Source organism: Scyliorhinus canicula, chromosome 4 (assembly GCF_902713615.1).
Source record: "Scyliorhinus canicula chromosome 4, sScyCan1.1, whole genome shotgun sequence".
Taxonomy (NCBI): Eukaryota; Metazoa; Chordata; class Chondrichthyes; order Carcharhiniformes; family Scyliorhinidae; genus Scyliorhinus; species Scyliorhinus canicula.
The window spans coordinates 195597449-195624276 of NC_052149.1; the positions used below are offsets into that span (position 1 = coordinate 195597449).

The 26828-nt window shown below is 42.9% G+C and overlaps 1 protein-coding gene across 4 annotated transcripts in view; it reads right to left on the reverse strand.

The window, feature by feature from the left end:
• nr3c1 (nuclear receptor subfamily 3, group C, member 1 (glucocorticoid receptor)) overlaps window positions 1-26828 on the reverse strand; it is a 137409-nt gene that overhangs the window by 66078 nt on the left and 44503 nt on the right. For all 4 annotated transcript variants that reach the window (XM_038795815.1, XM_038795813.1, XM_038795812.1 and 1 more), the window contains exon 3: window positions 7106-7272. In XM_038795815.1, the coding sequence (XP_038651743.1) occupies window positions 7106-7272 (167 nt within the window). The remainder of the gene's footprint in view (window positions 1-7105; window positions 7273-26828) is intronic.

Sequence of the window (26828 nt, forward strand, 5' to 3'; positions counted from 1 at the left end):
AAGCCACAGTCTGACATATTTGTACTCAAAGGAATTAATTTGAATTGATCTCTCAAAATCAGACCATGTCATGAAGTGGTTATTCAACAGTAAACTGTCTCAACAAAAATAATGACTTAATGCTCAAGTTCAGACTAATTTCTTCATGTTTGGGCTCATAGAGCTTACCCGAATAGGCGCTGGAATGTGGCGACTAGGGGCTTTTCACAGTAACTTCATACTTGTGATAATATAAGGTTATTATTATTATATTAGAGACTGTGATAATAAGTCTCAAGACCAAAGATGAGAACTGTCAGAAGGACTGGTACTCCCAGAAGGACACTTCTACCAATGAGTAAACATGTCTGCAACAGGTACAATGGTGAGGAGGAGGTCAAATGCTATCTTCATTGAAATCACCATCTGACACAAGCCTAGTCTGGCAGCAATAATCTTTAGGACTAGTCCAGCTCTGCCACCAGTGGTACACCACTAAAGTCCCTACCCAGATTATATTCGGTGCCTTTGCCCAAGTCTGAGCTTTGGTTCAGTCTAGTACCCTTTCCTCCCTGTCAGGATGTTGTGGGTTCATGCGTCACTCTTTGCAACCAAAAAGTTATTTATTGAAGTGTAGTCACTTTAGTAAGGTAAGGGGCACTAAATGTTCACACAGCAAAGTTCCAAAAATCACAGTGAGACAATGTTTTACTGATGTTAGCGGAGGGAAAAATAATCAATCAAGATACTCCGCTGCTTTTCTTCAAATAATGCCATAGAATCTTTACATAGGAACTTCTGAAAAATTGCACTTCTGACAATGGTGCGGCACGGTGGCACAGTGGTTAGCACTGCTGCTTCACAGCGCGAGGGACCTGGGTTTGATTCCGACCTCGGGTGAGTGTGTGGAGTTTGCACATTTTCCCAATGTTTGCGTGGGATTCCTCTGGGTGCTCTGGTTTCCTCCCACAGCCCAAAGATGTGCAGGTTAGGTGGATAGGGCGGGGGATTGGGCCGAGGTAGGATGGTCTTTCAAAGGGTCGGTGCAAATTCGATGGGTCAAGTGGCCTTCTTCTGCACTGTAGGGATTCTTGAAATTCCCTCAGTATTGTACTGATGTATACGCCTACTTTTATCAGTATTTTCTCTTCAGAGTCAAGGAGTTTAACATTCATTATTCTATGATAGAGTTGGTCTTCATATAAAGAATTCAGCAGAAAACGGTTTACCCAAAAAGAGAGATAAGAATATGCTATCATAATGAGTAGTTGGGAGATGTAGCACAGATGCATTTAGAGGGAGAGTAGATAAGCACAACAGACATAGGAATAAAACAACATGCTGCTAGGACTAGAAGAAGAAGAGGGCAGGGATCAGGTATGTGTGGAACAGAAATGTTGGTACAGACTAGCTCAGTCAAACGGCCTGTTTCTGTAGTGTAGACTCAATGTAATTCATAAATCATCAAGTGAAGAGCCAGTTTTGTGATTTGAAACGGTGCGGCGATGTAATTTTGTTCTGGCACCATTGCGTGTTCATCTCTTACTACTGAACACCAGTCAGAATCCAGGCTTTACTAACATTCATACTTCACTGACTAGTTAAATATGAAATAAAGTGGACATCTGGGATGACAGATAAAGAACAAAATTCAATCAGTGTCTCATACCATCTAGCCATACACAAGTAATGACAGAAGTTGCCCGTAGCAACATTACATACAAACACAATTTCAAGTTCTACATGTACACTCACAACAGACAGCTCTGCCTCAACTCTGACCAGAGACAAAGGTTTAATTCAGGAGCACAAATCTTCAGCACCGCAGCAGAAATGTTACTGGGATCCATAGTTATTGCTGTCTTTTGTGCCATCTGCAGTTTCTTGGTTTTATCTGGAACCAATTGAATTGTCTGAAGACAATTATGATGGTCGAGATCTCAGGGGGAGGTCAAGTTCAATCATCCACTTGGGATTTCTGGCTGAAGATGGCTGCAAACATTCAACCTAGTGGTGTTTTCTACTTGTGCTGGGCTCTGTCATTGAAGTGTTCATGGAAACTTCACCATTAACAACAGGATGTGGCAGTACTACAAATCTTTAGTGAAGACAAAAAAGTTACAGATGCATCAGAGGCCAACATTGAAGGAGCACAAATTACTGTCTCATCAGTCGGAAATGAAAATGAAAATCGCTTATTGTCACGAGTAGGCTTCAATGAAGTTACTGTGAAAAGCCCCTAGTCGCCACATTCCGGCGCCTGTCCGGGGAGGCTGGTACGGGAATCGAACTGTGCTGCTGGCCTGCTTGGTCTGCTTTAAAAGCCAGCGATTTAGCTGAGTGAGCTAAACCAGCCCCTGTATCTGGTACTCTCAATCATGTAACAAAGTAGACGAACTAATGGCACAGATCATCGTGAATGATTATGATGTGGTAGGCATCACAGAGACATGGCTGCAGGGGGTTCAGGACTGGCAGTTAAACATCCAAGGATATACAACCTATCGAAAAGACAGGGAGGTGGGCCGAGGGGGTGGGGTTGCCTTGTTAGTTAAGAACAAAATTAAATCTATGGCACTAAACGACATAGGGTCGGATGATGTGGAGTCTGTGTGGGTAGAATTGAGGAACCATAAAGGCAAAAAAACCATAATGGGAGTTATGTACAGACCTCCTAACAGTGGTCAGGACCAGGGGCGCAACATGTACCGGGAAATAGAAAAGGCATGTCAGAAAGGCAAGGTCACGGTGATCATGGGGGACTTCAATATGCAGGTGGATTGGGTAAATAACGTAGCCAGTGGATCCAAAGAAAAGGAATTCATGGAATGCTTACAAGATGGCTTTTTGGAACAGCTTGTCATGGAGCCCACAAGGGAGCAGGCTATTCTGGACCTAGTGCTATGTAATGAACCAGACTTTATAAAAGAACTTAAAGTAAGGGAACACTTAGGAAGCAGTGATCATAATATGGTTGAGTTCAGTCTGCAGTTTGAAAGAGAGAAGGCAAAATCGGATGTAATGGTGTTACAGTTAAATAAAGGTAATTACGAGGGCATGAGAGAGGAACTGGCGAAAATCGACTGGAAGCAGACCCTAGTGGGGAGGACAGCAGAGCAAAAATGGCAGGAGTTTGTATGCATAATTGAGGACACTGTACAGAGGTTCATCCCCAAGAAAAGAAAGATTATCCGGGGAGGGATTAGACAGCCATGGCTGACAAAGGAGGTCAGGAAATGTATCAAAGAAAAAGAGAGATCCTATAAAGTGGCCAAAAGCACTGGGAAATCAGAAGATTGGGAAGGCTACAAAAACAAACAGAGGTTAACAAAGAGACAAATAAGGAAGGAGAGGATCAAATATGAAGGCAGGCTAGCCAGTAATATAAGAAATGATAGTAAAAGTTTCTTTCAATGCATAAGAAACAAACGACAGGCCAAAGTAGACATTGGGCCAATTCAAACTGATTCCGGAAGGCTAGTGATGGGAGACGAGGAAATGGCTGGAGAACTTAATAAGTACTTTGCGTCTGTCTTCACAGTGGAAGACATGGGTAATATCCCAAAAATTATAGAGGGTCAGGGGGCTGAGTTGAGTATGGTTGCCATTACAAAAGAGATGGTGCTAAAAAAGCTAAAAGGTCTTAAAATTGACAAATCTCCTGGCCCCGATGGGCTACACCCTAGAGTTCTGAGGGAGGTGGCTGATGAAATAGCGGAAGCGTTGGTTGAGATCTTTCAAAAATCACTGGAGTCAGGGAAAGTCCCGAACGATTGGAAGATCGCTGTTGTAACCCCCTTGTTCAAGAAAGGATCAAGACAAAAGATGGAAAATTATAGGCCAATTAGCCTAACCTCGGTTGTTGGTAAAATTCTAGAATCGATTGTTAAGGATGAGATTTCTAAATTCTTGGAAGAGCAGGGTCGGATTAGAACAAGTCAACATGGATTTAGTAAGGGGAGGTCGTGCCTGACGAACCTGTTAGAATTCTTTGAGGAGGTGACAAGTAGGTTAGACCAGGGAAACCCAGTGGATGTGGTCTATCTGGATTTCCAAAAGGCCTTTGATAAGGTGCCACACAGGAGGCTGCTGAGTAAGGCGAGGGTCCATGGTGTTCGAGGTGAGCTACTGGCATGGGTTGAGGATTGGCTGTCTGACAGAAGGCAGAGAGTTGGGATAAAAGGTTCTTTTTCGGAATGGCAGCCGGTGACCAGCGGTGTCCCACAGGGTTCAGTGTTGGGGCCGCAGCTGTTCACCATATATATTAATGATCTGGATGAAGGGACTGGGGGCATTCTAGCGAAGTTTGCTGATGATACAAAGTTAGGTGGTCAGGCAGGTAGTGCTGAGGAAGTGGGGAGGCTGCAGAAGGATCTAGACAGTTTGGGAGAGTGGTGCAGGAAATGGCTGATGCAATTCAACGTGAGAAAATGTGAGGTCTTGCACTTTGGAAAAAAGAATCCAAGCATAGACTACTTTCTAAACGGTGAGAAAATTCATAATGCCAAAGTACAAAGGGATCTGGGAGTGCTAGTCGAGGATTCCCTAAAGGTAAACATGCAGGTTGAATCTGTGATTAAGAAAGCGAATGCAATGTTGTCATTTATCTCAAGAGGGTTGGAATATAAAAGCAGCGATGTGCTACTGAGCCTTCATAAGGCTCTGGTTAGGCCCCATTTGGAGTACTGTGTCCAGTTTTGGGCCCCACATCTCAGGAAGGACATACTGGCACTGAGCGTGTCCAGCGGAGATTCACACGGATGATCCCTGGAATGGCGGGTCTAACATATGATGAACGGCTGAGGATACTGGGATTGTATTCATTGGAGTTTAGAAGGTTAAGGGGAGATCTAATAGAAACTTACAAGATAATGCATGGCTTAGAAAGGGTGGACGCAAAGAAACTGTGTCCGTTAGGCGAGGAGACGAGGACCCGTGGGCACAGCCTTAGAATTAGAGGGGGTAAATTCAGAACAGAAATGCGGAGACATTTCTTCAGCCAGAGAGTGGTGGGCCTGTGGAATTCATTGCCGCGGAGTGCAGTGGAGGCCGGGACGCTAAATGGCTTCAAGGCAGAGATAGATAAATTCTTGATGTCGCGAGGAATTAAGGGCTACGGGGAGAATGCTGGTAGGTGGAGTTGAAATGCCCATCAGCCATGATTGAATGGCGGAGTGGACTCGATGGGCTGAATGGCCTTACTTCCACTCCTATGTCTTATGGTCTTATCAGCAAAGTGTGTTAAGTGGTCATTATCCAGCTTCACTCGCTCATCAATAATCTGTCATCGATGCTCATTTATAATTCAGCCAATACCACTCAGCTCTACTCCTCTTTTGAGTAACGGTTCAAACATGGACAAAAGTTTAATTCCAAAGGCAATGTGAGAATGGCTGCCTTGAACATCAAAGTAGCATGTGACTGAATGCAGAATCACAAATCACTAGTAAAATACAAGTCAAGGGAAATTAGGGGAAAACTCTCCACTGGCTAGAACCATACCTAGCACAAAGCAAGATGGTTGTGATTGATGGAGGGAATTATCTTAGTACCAGGTAGCAATTCCTCAGGGGAAGACCCTAGAGCCAATCTTGTCAGTTGCTTCATAAATAACCTTTCCTCAATTTTGAAGTCAGAAGTAGAGATGTTTGCTGATTATTATGCACCTGCAATTCGTCAAGTAATGAAGTAGTGCCTACACTCAGCAAATCCTGACAATGTTCTGGCCTGGGTTGTTGCCAAATAACATCTGCACTATACAAGTGCTGGAAGATGATCATCTCCATAAAGAGAGTCAAACCACTTATTCTTTCCATTCAACAGCATTACCATCATCAAATAACCTACCATCAACATCCTGGGGGATTAACCACTGACCACCAACTTTCCTCGACCAGGCACAAATACTTTGGACACAAGAGCAGGCCAAAGACAGTGTAATCTGCAGCAAGTGACTCCTCAAAGCCTCCCCACCATGTACAAGGCATAAATTATGATTCTGATGGAAATCTCTCCACGTACCTGGATGAGTGAAACTCTTAACACACAACCAAAGAAGGTGCCTCATTAGCAGTCATCCATCACCATAAACAATCATGTCCTCCATCATTGCCGCACAGTGGCTGTGGCATGCAAAGATGCACTGCAGGAGGTCACCAAGACTTCTTCTACAGCACCTTTCAAACCGGTGACCTCTCCCAACTAGAAGGCCATAGGTTGGAGGCCCGTGCACTGCAAACTTTCCTCCAAGTCAGACAGCATCAGACTTGGAAACGTATCGCTGCTGCTTCATTATTGTTGGATCAAAATGCTGGAAACTCTTTTTGCACTGTGGGAGTACCATTACCACACGGATTACAGTCATCTAAGGAGATGGTTTGCGAGAATGTACTCAAAGATGATTGGGAATGGACAATAAATCCTAAATGTGCCAGCGATACGTACATTCCGTGAATGAATATTTTTAAAAATAGGCAGTCATGCCTTGGAGCCTTAAGATCCGTAATTTCCACACTAAACCTCTCTGCCCTGCTTAAAGCTACCACTTTTGCCAAGCTTCTGACCATTTGCCTTACTATCTCCTACTGTGCCTCAAAGTCAAATTTTGTTTTGTAACACTACAGTGGATCACCTCAAGACATTTTACTGCATCTACATAACATAACTAATGCAAGCTGTGATTGCTGCTGGTGACAAAATAGTGCTTTTGGCCAGAGCTGCTGCTGGATGACAAAGGATTAAGTTTGTGGCATTAAAGGCCAGTGACACTGCTGGTAGCCATATTATGTGAAGTCTGTTGCTGGAGCTCAAAAAATAGACAATGTGCTGTGTCTGACATTTTACACATTAAAAAGTACTGAAAAATCTTGTCCTGCTTTTAATTATTGTTTTTGCTGCAGCGTCTTTACTTGTATAGAGCCAGTCAGCATGGATTTGTATTCAGTCTTCTTTTTGAACAAGTGAAAGTAAATAAGATGGGCAAGAGCAAATATTTGAAGTGTATGGACATACTAGAAAAGGACCCACTTTTGGAATAGTGTAGATGGGCTTTAGATTGGTTTCACAGGTCGGCGTAACATCGAGGGCCGAAGGGCTTGTACTGCGCTGTAATGTTCTATGTTCTTACCTTCCACAGCTCTCTTAAAGAAAACTTTGCAACTGCCACATGTTAGAACACCATAATGACATCCAGATGCTTCATCTGAGCAAACCAGACAGACTTTGGCAGGTGGCCCCGAGGTGGCAGTAGAAGTGGAGGCTGTTGATGAGCTTCCTTCAAATTTCAGATCCGTGCTGGAAGAAAGAAAAAGTTTTTCAGTTCACATCGAAATAGTCAGATTTGTCAAACAAAAAAAAAATAAAACTTAGTGTTTCAATTTAAATTACTTTCTGTTAAATTAGCATCACGTGCCAAGGACGACTTATCTCGCACTGATACAATTTAGTTCTCTGAAAGGACCACTCCAAACTTTAATGTTTAAACACAAAGTCTTGTGCAAGTTTCACCAAACCAATACTGGGAATTTGCTGGCAGCATTACAATTCACTTTGCAAAACTAATGAAACTTCAGACTTTTCATTTTGCAAATCCCTTTTCAGAGTTTCCAGTAACTGTGACAAGTACCGTTCAAGGAAGCCCATGCTTTGCATCATTTTCCTGATTTCAGTGTATTAAGCTCTCTACCTTGGACCCCTGGCACCAATTAATCTGTGCTAAGATCTATTGTTAATTCTCTTTTACCAAATTATCAACTGATCTTAAAGACTATACATTTCATTTCTCTGACATTCCATTATGTTTGTACTGTGCCTTTAATCTAGTTCAAGTTTATTTTCCGACTGATTCTTGAAAGCTGTCTTTAAATGAAAGGCATCGCCAGAACAGGATTATCCTATAGCAGCTGTAAATTTATTATAGTCAAGATTTTCAAACTTCTCAGGCAATTATCCAAATATCATAGGAAGGCAAGAAAAAATGGAATGGATCACAGAATATATATCAATATTTACAGAAAATATATTGCTACTTCATGCAGGCTACATCAGTATGGCTTTATATAAGAAAATAGGACACTTGGTACTGCGCAAACCTCCACTGCACTGCATTAACTCAACGCCATTACATTAAGCAGCTCTTCCCTGAGGAGGTTTCCTGCCTGGTTGATGCTTTGTAACTACAAAGTTGAAAATTAAATTGTTTTATTAATAGATTCCATCTCACTGAGGGGGCTTCAAGACAATTCACATCCAACAGCTTAACTCTGGAAAGTCTGCTCACTGTGGCACATTTCAGCACAGCAGCAGAGGCAATCTACAACATTCTAAAACAACCCATAATATTCTTAAAAAGTTAATTTGCCCTCTCTCCCAATGTTAACGGATCTTTTTAAAAATTCCAGGATCTGGAAGAGCATCTTCACCAAAAACTGATCAATTCTTCCTTGGGTTTTTTCTTAATTGTATACCAAGTTTCTTTGAAATGTGTCCATTGGATTTTTGAGATGTATAAGAGAGAAACAAACTAAGAAACAAGGGCCAAACACCAGCACAAAAGTAAAAATCTGTTGTTAATTCTATAAATTTTCTTTGTTACTCATAGACAAGGCCATCTCCGAAATATTTATTGTATCTATCATCACCCACATCCAAGTCCAAATCACGAGATTCTGCATCTTCCCGGAGGAAAACTCTAAGTCATTTACAACTACATATTTAAACTTTAAATTGCGCACTTTCTGACCCTTTCTTCACCATGACACTTCTCCAACTGTCATGTTCCCCATCCACACTCTCACCTCAACCCTCAAAACTCTTGGCCCCAACAAAACCTTTACTCTCTCCCATTTCACTCTACACTGCTTGGGTAGTCCAAATCTTTGTTTTCTCAACTCCAAAGGTCTGGACTTGAGCATTTTCAGTTTACATCAGGTTTAGTCATCCATTGCCACAACTAGCACTATTGAGCCTTGTTCTTCTCTGCCAAAACTGGCCACTCTTTTAAGATCATTCTGGAAAACAAAGTTAACACCCAACGTCTTTATTTCATTACCAATCATCTCTTCAGAACCTCTCCCCTCCACTTCCCCCTTCCAACAAGTAGAAAGAATTTGTATAAAACTGAAGTCGTTCATTTAACTTCCTTTCCTTCCCACCAAGCTAAACCTCCCAGGTTTACTCACAGCCCTGACCCAAGTCTTTCTCCCATTTACCCTCATGTCTTTTCCATCTATGAAGTGTACCTCCTAATCTCTTGATCCCATTCTTATCTAGCTGACCTCAAAACTTCCCTTCATGGCATCAAATGTTAGATAATGTTTTAAAATGGTTCTTCTGCCCCCACTTAGAAAATCTGCCCCTTGACCCTTCTGTCCCTGCAAGCTACTGTTTCACCTACAATCTCCCTTTTCTCTAGTACATGGTGTTGCCTCCCAAATCCATACCCAACTTTCCCATGACTTCAACTTTTAATTTCTCCAATGAAGTGCCCTCCCTGCCATAGTATTTGTCTCCTAGCTACACAAAATCCACTGAGCAAGAGATGGGAAATGTGTTTTGCATCACAGCCTGGCAATTCCATCCTTCTTCTCTTGAAATTAATTAAGCAAATTATAAAACAACTAGTAACCGTCCTGTCACCATATGCAGTGGTGTTATCCCTGTGCTCTGCATTCTGCATGGTTTTCAATTGTATTCTGCAGCTGATATTTGTCATTAACCTCCAATTTCTGCTTCATTTTAACTTCTATTTCCTTTTGTGAATCAAGAAGCTTTAGCTTTGCAAGCCCCTAATAAGAAACCTTTAGTTTTTTTCTGAACTGAAAACAGACAAATTCCACCAGGCTGTCAAAGAACTGGCTACAGAGACTAGATAAGACTATATCAATCAATCTTGGTTAGACCATATTTGCATATTACAAAAAAGATGCAGGGGCAGATGAAAAAGATGAAAAAAATATTTACAAGGGTGACACCAAAACTGAGAGGTTGTAAGTATCACAAAAAACTAAATAGATGGAGGTTCTTTTCTCTCTTCAAAGGTAGCCAAAAATGATCGAGTAGAGATCTTAAAAATTATGCAGGGGTTTGATAGGATAGATGTAGGGAAAATGTGCTCACTTTGAGGGAATCCAGAACTCAGGAGAAACCTCTTAAAGTTTGAATGTGAAACTTACTACCATATAAAGTAGTAAAGTTGAATTACATAGTTAAATTAAAGGGAAGCTAAGTAGGTATATGAGCAAGAAAAGAAATTAAGGAATACTCGATGATAAATTAAAATCTGATGATAGTGGGCAGCACGGTAGCATGGTGGTTAGCATAAATGCTTCACAGCTCCAGGGTCCCAGGTTCGATTCCCGGCTGGGTCACTGTCTGTGCGGAGTCTGCACGTCCTCCCCGTGTGTGCGTGGGTTTCCTCTGGGTGCTCCGGTTTCCTCCCACAGTCCAAAGATGTGCGGGTTAGGTGGATTAGCCATGCTAAATTGCACTTAGTGTCCTAAAAAGTAAGGTTGGGGGGGGGGGGGGGTTGTTGGGTTACGGGTATCGGGTGGATATGTGGGTTTGAGTAGGGTGATCATTGCTCGGCACAACATCGAGGGCCGAAGGACCTGTTCTGTGCTGTACTGTTCTATGATAGCCGAGGTAAGCAGGCAGAGAGCTCGAGTAATCTGTGTATCCCAAGACACCAGGAATTCAGAAGTACACCACTACGGAGTTGGATGCTTTGCAGCATATTACGAAGAGCTGGATAATGAATTATTTTTAAAGGAACAGAAAGGTATTTCTCTCATGTCCACCTTGAAGAATTTCACCTCAATGTTTTTAAAAACAAGTGTCCTTTGAGCTGTATAAAAACAAATTCTGCATGTTTTTGGTTTCCTAAAGAGCGATAAATTGCTCACTAGAATCCAATTATTATTTTAGTAAGCATTCCCTTTAATCATTATACAAAGCTACTCCCAGGCTCTGTGTGCAAAATGTAATAGCTACTACCACCACCTATTTCATACTGTCTACAAGTATGCCTTATTTCATTCTTATTCATTTAATTAAGAGATGGCTATAGATCGAGCTCATCAAAATCGGTTACGCTACAGAAAAACCATAAACTTAGAAACTTCTCTTGCCATGTTTGTAATGTTACTGTTCCCAGCTCATTAAATATCAAATTCTTCAGCACAGAGTAATCACAGTAGTATTTTGAACAGTTGACATGAGGCTCTCTCCACTCAAATAATTCTCACTTTGCAAACTGTATATTTACACTAGGTTTATTGAATGCTTGTGCCAGCTGTAGAACGATTAAAGCTGCTATGAAGATTTTGAAACAAAATCTGGATTCTCCTGATAATCCTGTTAGTTCAGTCTGCGGTTGCCACCATCAGAAACAGCTAAATTAAAATCTGGCACAAAAATAAAATTCATCTCCCTATTAGGAAGAAAACTTGCAATGTAACACGAAGAATACCCAAATTGAGATGGTGGGAAACAGGATGGGCTTGATTTTCTCTTAGTGGTGAACAAATGGCCCCAGACATGCATTACTTTCACCGACTTGACTTTCTATGCTACTTTGCAGTAGAACCTACTGTAATTAGAGAGCTATTTTGATGCAATAACCTCTGGGCAGAATCTGTATGAACAGGGCAACTGTGGATATCTTTAACCAATCCAACCAAAGAATGGTTCCTGAACCAGGAAGTCATCCCCAGAATAATTAATTCAATGTCAAATCAGGTACAGCAAGCAAAATAAGTAAAAAGGGGATTAAGAGGGATAAAAGTTTAAAATGTTTATTTAATTTTTAGATTTTCAAAAAACCTTTGTTTATAATTAAAATCTGAAAGATCAGACTTCACACTTCCAAATGCTCATATTCAGTGCCAGAATTGTTGCCTGGCAGTAATTATGATTAACCACACCATCAAAAACGTACTTGTATTGAACAAACAGACCCTAATCTTTTCTGGTGAGTTTACTGGGTATATATCACACGAGTACTGCAACCTCACACCCAATTATGTATTTCAATGCATAGTCTTTCAACAAGATACCATGATAGTGAAGCTTTAGGAATACCTGTGCACTTCAGGCAGCAGCCTCCCGATTTCCATTTTAACACTACACATGTGAGCGCAAGGCGTTGCAGTCTGAATTACATTTCAGTAACAGTGAGTAAAGTTAATTTCACCAAACTTTATATATTAAAAACTGGCTTGAAGCCTCAAGAGGAAGAAAGAAAGAAGAAAAGATGAAGACAACCGTCATGCTCTAGAGTTGGATCTTAAAGGGATCCCTCCAGTTGCGCGCGGACGCTACCCCCCTGATCATGAATGTTTCCCACACCTGCCATACACAGTACCCCGAGACAGTAACCAATACACCGACCTGGTGTGACAAGTTCATAACTTGGTATTCCCTATCCTACGTTGTGGAATCACTATTAGTACTTGCGATACTCTGCAGTGTCATTCAGACCCTAAGACTCAAGAAATGGCAGAGGAAAGCCTCCCGCACTCCGATATACACATTCAGATCCCCTATTTTCGGACTTCAACAAACCCCCCCAACCCCTTTAAGTGAATTAAAGTGCATCCGTTTTTGTGTGTTTATTGTTCTAATAAAAGAAATGTAAAACTCTGCTTGACTGCCAAGCCAGAGAGACCTGTGTTGCTGCTATTGCATAGTTTAAAATGTTGTAAATTCTTGTGATTGAGTAAGGATAGATTAGTTAAGGATAGTTAGAGGTTCCAGTTTTTTATTTTGTAATGCATGCCTGAATGTCATAGCGTCCTGTAGAATTTTTATAATGATGTATGTACATAAAGTAATTTAGGTAAAAGTTTCCATTCATAGGACAGTGTAGTGTAGGGCCTGTCCTTATTTATGGGTGCCCAACTTAGGAGGAGAATGAAGAAGATGCAGTAATTTGATCGCGTTGAGGATCACAAGGAGGGAGTGTAGCCATCTGGGATGACCACTTCCAGAGTACAAAATGGATGATCGCAATGACTGTAGGGAAATATGTACAATGTTAGGAAAGCAATCAGGCACAGAGCCTGTATGCGTATTGAGAAGGCAACTCCCAGACGAGACTGAAACTGTAGGTCAATTAACATATTGTTGGCCCATTTCCGGGAACAAAGGAATGACACTCAAGTAACCGATACTATTGCAGACACCCCGGCGCCAGAAAAGACACAAACAAAGCAAGGCCAACAACCACCTAAGACATGCCCAGCCATTAGGGCACCCACCCCTTTATTGGTCAAGATCAATACGAGTGATCAAGATACGGCCCAATTAATTAGGGCCAAGTTCAAGGCCCGCCCAAAAGCTTGCGAAGCCCCTTCAGGTATAAGAAGAAGCCCCCAAGAGAGAGAATCGCTTTCTTGGATACAGCTCTCGAAGCGGAGAGACCCGTCCACCAGCTGCACCAGAAGCAAGTAACTCCAAGGTCAACGCTCACCATCAGACGGACGACCTTAGCTGTCCTCCTGTTACATCTTCGAACCCAACAGCCTGAGATCCGAACAACGGTCATTATTCCTCTGACCGAGTGGGCACCCGAAGTTAATAGAACAGAGAAAACAGAGAAAAATACAGCACAGAACAAGCCCTTCGGCCCACGATGTTGTGCCAAACTTTTGTCCCAGATGAAGAACAAATTAATCCACACCCCATCATTCTACCGTAATCCATGTACCTATCCAACAGCCGCTTGAAGGTCCCTAATGTTTCCGACTCAATTACTTCCACAGGCAGTGCATTCCATGCCCCCACTACTCTCTGGGTAAAGAACCTACCTCTGACATCCCCCCTATATCTTCCACCATTCACCTTAAATTTATGTCCCCTTGTAATGGTTTGTTCCACCCGGGGAAAAAGTCTCTGACGGACTACTCTATCTATTCCCCTGATCATCTTATAAACCTCGATCAAGTCGCCCCTCATCCTTCTCCGTTCTAATGAGAAAAGGCCGAGCACCCTCAACCTTTCCTCGTAAGACCTACTCTCAGTATAGGCGTTAGCGTTAGAGATAGTTTAGTTTGTGGTATTTTGTGCATGAGTAGATATTACTGTGTGTGTAAATAAATAGTATTGACTTCGAACTAATAACTCTTTGATCTTTGGCTCTTTGATCAGTATTCGGGTTTGAACCTTGTGGCGTTATCGAAAGATACCTGGCGACTCTAGAGCAAACATAATTAGGATTAAGGAAGGTGACCATATTGACCGCTGTATTTATAATCAGATAAATATAGCAACAGTGGCTTATAATGTGCTTTTTTCAACCATTCTTGTGTACTTTTAACAATCCCAAATGGCACCTGACCTCTTCCAAAGAGCATCTTACCTCTCCCAAAGTTGTCCTGAAACTTTTCCCAAAAGGGTAACAATCCAAAAGGATACCCTACCTCTCCAAAGAATGCTGAAGTTTAGACCTTGTCCTATCAGATCTGAAGTGCACAAGTTGTGTTTTGGACAGCTCTATCTACGCAAACATTCAGGCTGTATTATCCAATGGAATGAATATATGGGACACCAGCAACATTGGCATTTACCCAGCAATGTGGAAAATTACCCAGGTATGTCTTGTGCATGAAAAGCAGGACAAACCCAACCAATTACCACCCCATTGATCTCCTCTCGATTACCATTAAAGTGATGAAAGGTGGCATCAACAGTGCTATTTAGCGGCCCTTGCTTAGCAATAACCTGCTCATTGATGCTCAGCTTGGATTCCAGCAGGGCCATCTGGCTCCTGACCACATTGCAGCCTTGGCTCAAACACAAACAAAAGAAAAAAAGGGTTGGATTCTAGAGGTGAGGTGAGTGATTGCCCTTGATATCAAGGCAGCATTTCATTGAGCGTGACATTAAGCAGCCCCAGAAAAACTGGAGTCACTGGGAATCAGGAAGAAAACCCTCATTGGAGCTGACCTGGCTGGAGTTGCCCCTGGCACAAAGGAAGATGCTTGTGGTGGTTGGAGGTCAATTGTCTTCGTTCCAGGACATAACTGCAAGTTCCTCAGCATAGTGTCCTAGGCCCAACCATCTTCAGCAGCTTCATCGATGACCTTCCTTCCATCATAAGGATCAAGTGGAAATATTCACTGATGAGTATACAATGTTTATCTCCATTCGTAATTCCTCAGATACTGAATGTCCAAATGCAGAAAGACCTGGACAATATCCAGGATTGGGCTAACCAGTGGCAAGTAACATTTGCACCACACAAGTGCCAGGCAATGAACATCCCCAACAAGCGAACATCTAACCCCCCCCCTCCAAGACAGGCTGTTGGTGATCTGTCCACCTAAAAACTTGAATCTCTCGACCCTTTCTACTTCGTTCCCATTGATTTAGACAGGGGCATGTTCTGCACTAAGCTTCCTGAAGTCGATGATAATTTCCTTCGTTTTGTTGACATTGAGGGAGAGATTATTGTCGTCGCACCAGTTCACCAGATTCTCTATCTCATTCCTATACTCTGTCTCGTCATTGTTTGAAATCCGACCCACTACGGTGGTGTCATCAGCAAATTTGAAAATCGAGTTGGAGGGGAATTTGGCCACACAGTCATAGGTGTATAAGGAGTATAGTAGGGGGCTGAGGACACAGCCTTATGCGGCACTGGTGTTGAGGATGATCGTGGAGGAGGTGTTGTTGCCTAACTTTACTGATTGTGGTCTGTGGGTTAGAAAGTTCAGGATCCAGTCGCAGAGGGAGGAGCCGAGGCCAAGGCCACGGAGTTTGGAGATGAGTTTTGTAGGAATGATGGTGTTGAAGGCTGAGCTGCAGTCGATAAATAGGAGTCTGACAGAGGTGTCTTTGTTATCTAGGTGTTCCAGGGTAGAGTGCAGGGCCATGGAGATGGCGTTTGCTGTGGACCTGTTGCAGCGGTAGACAAACTGTAGTGGATCAAGGCAATCTGGGAGGCTGGAGTTGATTCGTGCCATGACTAACCTTTCGAAGCACTTCATGCTGATGGATGTCAGAGCCACTGGACGATAGTCATTAAGGCACGTTGCTTGACTTTTTTTTGGTACAGGGATGATGGTCGCCTTCTCGAAGCAGATAGGGACCTCAGATTGTTGTAAAGAGAGGTTGAAGATGTCTGCGAATAACCCCGCCAGCTGATCCGCACAAGACCCGAGTGCTCGTCCGGGTACCACATCCGGGCCAGTGGCTTTCCGTGGGTTGACCTTCGAGAAGGTTGCTCTGACGTCTGCAGTGGTGATCTCAGATACAAGTTCATCCGCGGCTTCTGGGGTGGAGGGTTCGCTCTCGCTGACCTCTTGCTCAAAGCAGGCATAGAATGCGTTGAGCTCATCAGGGAGGGGTGCGTTGGAGCCAACGATTTTACATGCCTTGATCTTGTAGCCTGTTATGTCTTGCAGACCTTGCCATAGACAGTGGGATCCATTTTGGGGGTGGAGCGTGGAGGAGAATGTTGTATTTCACAGGAAGCTACCACAAGGGGTCTATCATGGCATAGAGTTCTCGAGCTACTTTTTTTTATATAGCCATGAAGATGTAGCAAAGCGTTTCCTGGCATTTGGTTAGATAAGGTTTAAAACTACTAATGGATCAAAGTTTCACACTGTAGTGGTCTACATTCTCATCTTTACTGAAATACCAGAGATACTTGTGACTTTTTTCCCCATAGATCTAAAAATATATAGGCGAATATTTTAATTCTCTCATTATCTTTTCTCCATTTGTAGTCTTTCATGCCACATGCCTTTTGAGAATCAGCAATACATTAGAGCTGACCTCCAAAAGATGGGCGAGCATTCTTGGGTTGATTGTGCCTCCAATTTTTCTTCTTTCCTCATGGGGATGTGCCCAGCTTGTAGTTGCAAAATCACACTTTCCCATTATGTGCTCGAACAAAATATGGATAACGGGAAGAATTTGGTTGGCAGCAACTACTCTGTTCCAAAATCCACCTAAAAACTGGACCTGGCATATCACACTGAATATCTTGTCAGTCCTCCAGGTTTATGGTGTGCTCAGCACCTTTAGGACCATACGCATATCGTTTTATATGTACCTTCAAGTTACCCATCTCAATTTTATAGCAGATATAACGTAGCTATTACTGTGAATTATATTTTATATATTTGATAGTACAAGGATAGCAAAACATGATTTTGTAAATGGAGGCATTTAATGAAAAATAAATAAGGAAGTCGTGTGAAGTTTATAAATCACTAGTTTAACTGTATATTTTGAATGCTTCCAATATTAGTCAAAGCAAATCGTGCATTTGACCTCCAATACAACTCTTGAATATGATTCTGGGCATCACACTTCAGGAAGGATGTCAAACCCCTGGAGAGTGTATAGGAGATAAGTGACATCAGTCACGTGAACTGAAGCAGCTGGTATTATTGTTACAGTGGAGAAAGTTAAGACCTAATAGAGATAGTCAAAATTATGATGGAGCAAGTAAGAAGAAACTATTTCCTCTGGTAAATAAGTCAGTAACTAGAGGTTACAAATTTAAAATAACTGCCAACAAAACTAGAGCGGAAATGAAGAGAAACCTCTTCGCACAGGATTGTTAAACTCTGGAATGCACTACTTGAAAAGGATGGAGGAATCAGATTCCACAGGAACTTTTACTCATTTGCAAGGTTATGGAAAAAAGCTGGGGTCTGCCACAAAATTGAACAGCTTAAGAGTCAGCTCAAGCACAACTGGTCAAATAATCTCTTTCTGTGTTATGTTATATGGTTCTATTAGCGGTATCATTATTATGTTGAGACAAAATAGCAATTAGGAATTAGCTAAACAAATCCTAAAAGGACTGCTGCTTTTAAAAACAAACAGAAGAGTTTAACATTCATTCAGTTTAAATGTTCTGTTGGTGCTATATTCACAAAAGTCAAGCAGAAACAGATTGCTGCAAATATCTCACATGCATTATTAATCTCAACCTGCATGTGATGCAAACTTGGCCTCAATCAACTTATAGGTTTTAAAATTCTGGGAAATTCCATGGGCATGTTATAACATCAAACCTGCTTTATGTTGAATGAAATCAATTGCCCTGCATTGTAACTACAAAAGAGAAGCCTGTAGCTAACCCAATCTATTAATTGGGGCAGCATGGCGGTGCAGTGATTAGCACTGCTGCCTCACGGCACTGAGGACCTGGGTTAGATCCTGGCCCCGGGTCACTGTCCGTGTGGAGTTTGCACATTCTCCAAATGTCTGCGTGGGTCTCTCTCCCACAACCCAAAAAGATGTAGATGAAAAAGGGTAGGTGAATTGGCCACGCAGGGGCTTTTCACAGTAACTTCATTGCAGTGTTAATGTAAGCCTACTTGTGACAATAAAGATTTTATAAATAAATAAATAAATAAATATTGTTCCTTGATTGGGAAAAAAAATTGGATACTCTAAAAAAAAATCTATTAATTCCAGCACATATCATCACACCACGTTTTGAAAAACAGTAAGTCATCTTTGAAATCTTCCCAATAATTTAGTTGATATTTTAAGTTTCCATGTAGGCCCAAGTAAGAACTAGCACAGTCATGTAGTTATAGAATCATTTCAGCACAAAATGAGGCCAGTCAACACATTCTCTGTGGAGCAATCTATTTAGTCCCATCTTTTCACTCTATCCCACAGCCCTGAAAGTTTATTTCCCTTAAATGCCTATCCAATTCCCTTTTTGAAATCATTGTAGGCAATGTGTTCCAGATTGTTAGCACTTGCTGCATAAAACGCACTTACCACAATCCCCTGCATCTCTAAGTCCAAAGCCTTGAATCTCTCTTCTAGTATTTGCACAATAAGGCAATGGAACAGCTTTTCTTTGTCAACCATATCTAAACCTCTCATAATCTTGTATACCTCTATCAACTCTCCTCTCAATTTTTCTTGCTCCAAGAAGAATAACCCCAGCTTCTCCAACCTTGGAGCAAAAGTCCTTCATCCCTGGGACCATTCTTGTAAATTTCCTCTACACCCTCTCAAAGAGTCTCATATTCTTTCTCAAGTGGGGTGCCCAGGATTAGACACAATACTCTATAGTTATGGTCTAAGTTATGGTTGAGCATAACTTTGCTGCTTTTGTACTCCATACCTCTTATGCTTTGTTTATTCTTCTCACAATATTTTCAGCCACTTGCAAAGATCTATACAAATGAATCCCTCTGAACTTGGATCTTTTTTAGAACTTTGCTATTAAGTCTATCTTGCTCTCCCCATCCGTTCTGCCAAAATGCAACATCTCACACTTCTGTATTAAATTCCATCTGCACTTGTCTGTCCTTTCTGCCAAATAATCTACACCCCGTTGCAATCAATTGGTATCAGCCTCAATGTAGGTCATAGCCTAAATGCTTGCCACACCTCAGGTTTGGTATGATCAGCAGGTGTTGAACTTTTACTCTATATCCCAATATGCAATTATTTATGCACATTAACAAAATAATAAGCCGAGTACTGACATTTAGGAGCACACCGCTGCCTACTGTCCTCCAGTCTGAAGACAGTCATTTACCAAAACTCTCTGTTTTGTCCCAAAGCCATTTCTTTGGGATGGGACGGTAACATAGTGATTAGCACTATGGCTTCACAGTGCCAGGGGCCCAGGTTCAATTCCTAGCTTGGGTCACTGTCTGTGTGGAGTCTGCACGTTCTCTCAGTGTCTGTGTGGGTATCCTCCGGGTGCTCTGGTTTCCTCCCACAGGTCCCGAAAGACGTTCTGTTAACAGGCGCTGGATTGTGGCGACTAGGGGCTTTTCACAGTAACTTAATTGCAGTGTTACTGTAAGCCTACTTGTTACAATAAAGATTATTATTTTATATCTTAGGTGTGACGGAGGCTTCTATTCCACTAACCTCAATTTTGTTAACCAGTCTTTTAGGTGGTACTCTGTCTAAGACGTCCTTTTTTTAAAAAATATTTTATTCAAGGTATTTTCATGTAAACAAACAAAGCAGAAGAACAACCAAGCAACTTTATAAACAACCAACACCCATTTCCCCCTCCTCCCCGAATTCCACCCCCTTCTCACATCCTGCCTACCCCATTTTAATGCCCTCTCCCTCCCTCCCCCCAACTACTTAAACCTCCTTAAAGAAATCAATAAACGGCTTCCACCTCTGGGTAAACCCTTCCACTGACCCCCCTCAAGCCAAACTTAATATTCTCCAGCCTTAGGAATTCTGCCAGGTCGCCCGCCCACACCCCCACTTTCAGGGGCTCGGAGTCCTGCCACCCAAGCAAAATCCGACTCCGGGATATCAGGGAGGCAAAGATGAAACCATTGGCCTCTCTCACCCCCTAGACTCCCGGGTCTTCGGACACCCCAAATATCACCATCTCTGGACCACCTCCATCCCCAGCACCTTTGAAATCACGTCCGAGAACCCTGCCAGAACCCTTCAATCTTGGACACGCCCAGAACATGTCGACGTGATTCGTGTCCCCCACCCCCACACACTGCCCACACCTATCCTCTACCCCCATTTCCTAACCTTAGCAATATTCATCGCCCAGTAGTAATTCATCATATTCAGCAGCGCCGGCCCCCCGCCCCCACCTCCAAGAAAGCCCTCCTGACCCACGGGGTCATCCCCACCAACACAAATCCAGAGATTAGCACATTGACCTTCTTAAAAAAATGACTTTGGGACGAAGATTGGGAGATTTTGGAACACAAACAGAAACCTTGGCAGCACCGTCATTTTATTGTCTGCACCCACCCTGCCAGCGGCAGTGGGAGCACACTCCACCTCTTCAAATCCATTTTCATCTGCTCCACCAGCCGAGCCAGGTTCAACTTTTGCAGCTGCGCTCAGCCCCGCGTCACCTGGATACCCAAGCATCTAAAGCTCACCCCAACCTCCCTAAACGGCAACTCCCCTAACTTCCTTTCCTGCCCTCTAGTCTCGATCGGGAACACCTTGCTCTTCCCCATATTCAACGTGTATGCCGAAGACTGGCCAAATTCCTCTAGGGTCCCCTTTATACCTCAGATACTGCCGAACCGGTCTGGAATATACAGCAACATTAGCATTAGCGTCAGCATTAAACAAAACCATATGCTTGATCCACCCCCCCCCCCCCCCCCCCCGCCCAAATCCCTCTCCAATCACTCGACGCCAAGGCGAAGAGCAACAGGGAGCGCGGCACCCCTGCCTCGTCCCCTGATGCAGCCCGAAGTAAGCCAAACTCACTCGGTTTGTCCACACGCTGACAACTAGCGCATTACACAGCAACCGGACCCAATCAACAAGCCCCTGCCCGAGCCTGGACCGTCCCAACACCTCCAGCAGATCTGCCACTCCACCTGATCGAATGTCTTCCCCGCATCCATCGCCACCACTATCTCCACCCTCCACTTCCTGCCCCTCCCCAGAGGCATCATGATTACATTAAGCAGCTTCCTCACGTTCGCTGTCAACTGCCTCCCCTTCACAAAACCCATTTGATCTTCGCCTATCACCCCTGGGACGTGAGTCCTCGATTTCTTAGATCATAAGAAAAGGAGGAGTAAAATTAGGCCCTTCGGCCCATTGGGTCTGCTCCGTCATTCAATCAAAGCTAATATATGTTTCTCATCCCCATTCTCCTGCCTTCTCCCCATAACCACTGATCCCCTTATTAATCAAGAACCTATCTATTTCTGTCTCAAAGACATTCAGTGATTGGGCCTCCATAGCCTTCTGCGGCAAAGAGATTCACCACCCTCTGGCTGAGGAAATTCCTCCTCATATCAGTTTTAAAGGATCATCCCTTCAGTCTGAGGCCATGGCCTCGGGTTCTAGTTTTCCCTACTAGTGGACTCCACGTCCATTCTATCTAGGCATCTCAGTATCCTGTAAATTTCAGTAAGAGCCCCCCTCATCCTTCTAAGCTCCAACGAGTACGGACCCAGAGTCCACAACCGTTCCTTATATGGCAAGCTCCTTATTCCAGGCATCATTCTTGTGAACCTCCTCTGGACCCTTTCCAAGGCCAGCACATCCTTCCTTAGTTGCGAGCCCCAAAACTGCTAATATACTCCAAATGGTCTGACCAGAGCCTTATGCAGCATCAAAAGTACCTCCCTGCACTTGTATACTAGCCCTCGCGACATGAATGCTAACAGTGCATTTGCCTTCCTAACTGCCGACTGAGCGTGCACATTAACCTTAAGAGAATCCTGAACTAGGACACCCAAGTCCCTATGTGCTTCTGATTTCCTGAGCTTTTTTGATTTAGAAAATAGTTCACACTGTTCCACGTTGTGTTCCATCTGCCACTTCTTTGCCTACTCTCCTAGCCTGTCCAAGTCCTTCAGCAGCCCCCTGCTTCCTCAATACTACCTGTTCCTCTGCTTATCTTTGTATCATCTACAAACTTAACAATTGTGCTCTCAGTTCCTTATTCCAGGTTGTTAATGTATACGGTGAGAAGTTTTGGTCCCAACACCGACCCGAGGCACACCACTAGTCACCAGCTGCCATCCTGAAAAAGACCCCTTTAACACTCTGCCTTCTGCCAGTCAGCCAATCCTCTATCCATGCCAGTATCTTAACCAATCACACCATGGGCTCTTAACTTATTTAACAGACTCCTATATGGCACCCTGTCAAAGGCCTTCTGGAAATCCAAATAGATCAAACACCTTCGCCAACAACTTGGCATCTACATTCAGTAACGATATTGGGCAGTACGACCCACACTGCTCCGGATCCTTATCCTTCTTTACTATCAGGGAGATGGAAGCCTGCGACAATGTCGGAGGGAGTTTCCCCTCTCTCTTGCTTCTTTATACGCGCTCAGCAGCAGTGACTCCAGGTCTGCCCCAAACTTTTTATAAAACTCCACTGGAAACCCATCCGGCCCTGGAGCCTTCTTTGCCTGCATCATCCCCATACGATCCATCACCTCCCTCAGCCTAATTGGGGCCCCCAGACTCTGAACCAGCCCCTACTCTACTTTGGGAAACTCCAGTCTATCCAGAAACCGCTGCATCTCCTCTCCCCCGGCTGATGGCTCAGACTCATATAGCCTTCTATAAAACGTCTCAAACATGCCATTCACCTCCTCTGGATCCATCACCACCTTACCCTCATCATCCCTCACTCTGCCAGTCTCCCTCGCAATCTCTTGCTTTCGCAACTGAGGGGCCACCTTCTCCCTGTACTCATACTGCCCCACTGCCTTCACCGTAGACGCTAGCCCAAACTCCAACCCCCACCCCCGTCAAACAACCGTTTGACCGGCTCATTCAACCCCCTCACATTCCACGTCACCAGCTTGGTCAGGGTGCTCCACGCCCCCTACCCCTGCTGATAAGTCATACCCCTTTTTGAGCCAGGCCCTGGGCTGCGAGCCCCAGGTCCACCCTCGGATGTCCATCATCGATCTCCTTCCAACTGCACCACTCCAACCACGCCCTTGTCACTGATTCCCCCCCCCCCCCGCCCCCCCGTCTCAAACAAAGAACCAGCCTTAACCAAAGACTTCCTTAAAATTTACTTCAACAACATTCAGTGTGTTCACTTAATCAACCAGTTGTTAACTTTGTCAAAAATAAAATCAAATTAGGATCAAGCATAATCAGCTTTTTAAAAATCTATACTGGCTCTTCAGAATCAAGTGCCTGTTCATTTTTTCCCTCATTATTGCGAAAACATTACCCACCACTGACGTTAAAAAATAATTCTATTGCTGGTAGGAATGTCCTTACACACTTCCTTGAATAAGAGAATGACAGACAATGGCTGTCATTCGTGAACCCCTCAATTGCAAATTCATTTACCGTGCAAATGTACACATAATAGCAGCTCACAGCCCCAAAATTTCATGCATCCATGCTTTTGAATGTGGAACACTCACCTTTCCCACATTGCTCCCATGTGGAAAGTTCAGTTCTATGTACCCTTCGCGATTTCACACTTTGTGACAATTCGCAGGAACAGAAATCCCACGGATAATGGGAGTTGACTGAATCACATTTACTATTCTCTCATTCTCAAAGTCCTCCCATGTCTAGGAAAGATTTAAAGATTGTGGCAAGTCCTCCTGCTATCTCCATCCTTCTTCCTTTAGCAACATGGGAAGCAAGCCATCAGGCGACTTATCAATTCCCATTATAGCCAGTCTTTCCAACATATCCCTGCATCTTGAATTTCCACTCCATCCATTACTCTTATTATTTCAGTTTTTACCAACATTTTGTCAGCATCCTCCTTTTTTAGAAAATGTCCATTCAAAGTATTCATTAGGTTTTCTTGCCTTGTCCTTTGCATCTAGGCATATGTCACACTCTTTTTCCCTTTTAGGACTGTTATGGATCAGGAAAGATGTGGGTTAATTTTCTCCATTTTCCCACCCCTCAGCTGACTGAAACAAAATGAATTTTAAGAGGAATGTTTTAACCCTGGAGTGCTGTGCCTTTAAAGAACAGACTTAAACTTGCGGTGAAGCCTGTTTGTATGAAAAGAAATATTCAACATTTATTTCCACAATGCCTGAAATGTTGATGCAACAAACACTCACTTCCCAAACGCACAAGCACAGACACAAGGATGATTTGTAGAGAGGCAACATGTATTTAAATTGCTAGAATGGCCAAACAAAATCAGTCATTTCGTTATCATTCTTACGATGATGGTCGAAAAATGTTGCAAGCTGGAAGGATTCTGTCCAGGTTCTTTTGAAGACATATGGAGATTGGAAATTTCTGACATTTTAGAAATACAATCTTTCAGGTAAAATAAAATGGCCCCTCTTACAACGGAAACCACTTTCTTTTTGAGGCAGGTTTCTTGCCTTCTGCTGGGCTGGATCTCTCTTTCTGAGGTACTGGTCCTGGGCTGCCCAGGATTTCAATTCGGGTGGTTTCAATAGTGATTGGAATCCTGATTGTACAGATTCGCACAGCGAGCAGCAGGAAAGGTGGGCAAGGATTTGAGACACATGCTTGAAAACCTTGAATAAAGGGAGATTGAAGATGGGCAGTAATTTACAGCGTAAAAGAGGTCAAGGATATCATTTTTTGAGGGGGTGGGTAATACGATTTGTAAATACAGAGGGACAGTACCCAAGCAAAAGGTATCATTTATAATGGCAGCAAGCGTGGGCAACCAGAAGGGAAATTGTGTATTAAGTAGCTTGGTGAGAACGGGGTCAAATAAGTCAACGGTTGGGTAAACGTGAATGTGAGAAAAGCAGAGGTAGCTGAAAATATGGAACAATCTTGATTAGTGCATTTGATAAATTTTAATTTTAAAGTGAGGTGTTGTTTAAAATAGTCAAACTAACTTTCCATGCGAAGAACAATCAAAACCAGCATTTCTTCACTTACAATTTTGCTGTTTCTCAGCAACCTCAAACTGAGAGATAAACAAATAGGTTGCTGCACATGAAATAGAAGTGAAAAGGCCTGTTGTGTAATTAACCTTTCATTCACAACAAATTAGGTAAATCACATGTCACCGGTATTATTGGCATTGTAAAACTTGCTAATAAGATGTTGAAACCTGGAGTATAGTTTCCTCCATTCCCAGAATTTGGGAATTACTACTTATCCCTCATTGCCTGGTGGTGGGCCGCATACATTTGATAAAACAAATCCATAGCTTAAGGATTCAGAAGTGTGAACAATGCAGCAGATAAGCCAAATGAGCGACAGAGCTCTAATAAAGTTTCTGCATTGGCTTGGATCTGGAGCAGAGTAGAAAGAAATCCATTCCTCAGTAGAGTATATGGATCACTAAAATCTATAACCGAGCCTGGTGTCTGGTTCAGATGTCAAATTACCAAGTCTGACACAGAGAGAGTAGGCTGCATTCTAATCTTCCATTGGCAAGTGAATCCCAGCATGGTCATACTTAGCTTCTTCCTCTTTTAAGGACCTGTTCTTCGATCCAGAAAAGAGGTTAATCACTGGAGAATTGACTAGTTTGAGCCAAAGGTGATCAGAGAAGCAAGGTACCAGAAATTCCTCATGTGATTCAAAGTACAAAAAACCTCAATGGGAATTCACACTCGGAATCTTGATAAAAGAAGAGCCTTGAATCATAGCGAACATTTACCAGTGCCAGTGACAATACAATGGCATCACCAAATTCAGTTGGTGTACGGGGAAAAACTCCTGCTATATAAGTTAATGTGTGCAGTTTGTTAGAAACTACAGATAAATCAAAGCATATTGTTGCTCCCTTCTCTGCTGTATACACCTGACACGTTTCTGAGAAATAGAAGTGGTGTAATGCAGATGAGTGAAGTACACAGGTAACCATTCAGGAGAGTTTGCAAAGTCAGTGCACATGAACCAAGTGATAAATTTCTGTTTAATAGGCAGACACCAAATTCAGAAAGTATTTCACTCTTAGTATTCTAATTCACTTTGTTGTTCTTGTGGGTTGTTCAGCACGCTGCTAAGCAAAGAGCATCAGACAAAAAAAGGAAAACAAATGTGCACTTTTGTAACATAGAACATAGAAAAATACAGCACAGAACAGTCCTTTCGGAACACGATGTTGTGCCGAACTTTTGTCCTAGATGAAGAACAAATTAATCTACACCCCATCATTCTACCCTAATCCATGTACCTATCCAATAGCCGCTTGAAGGTCCCTAATGTTTACGACTCAACTACTTCCACAGGCAATGCATTCCAGGCCCACACTACTCTCTGGGTAAAGAACATACCTCTGACATCCCCCCCTATATCTTCCACCATTCACCTTAAATTTATGTCCCCTTGCAACGGTTTGTTCTACCCGGGAAAAAAGTCTCTGACTGTCCACTCTATCTATTCCCCTGATCATCTTATAAACCTCTATCAAGTCGCCCCTCATCCTTCTCCGTTCTAATGAGAAAA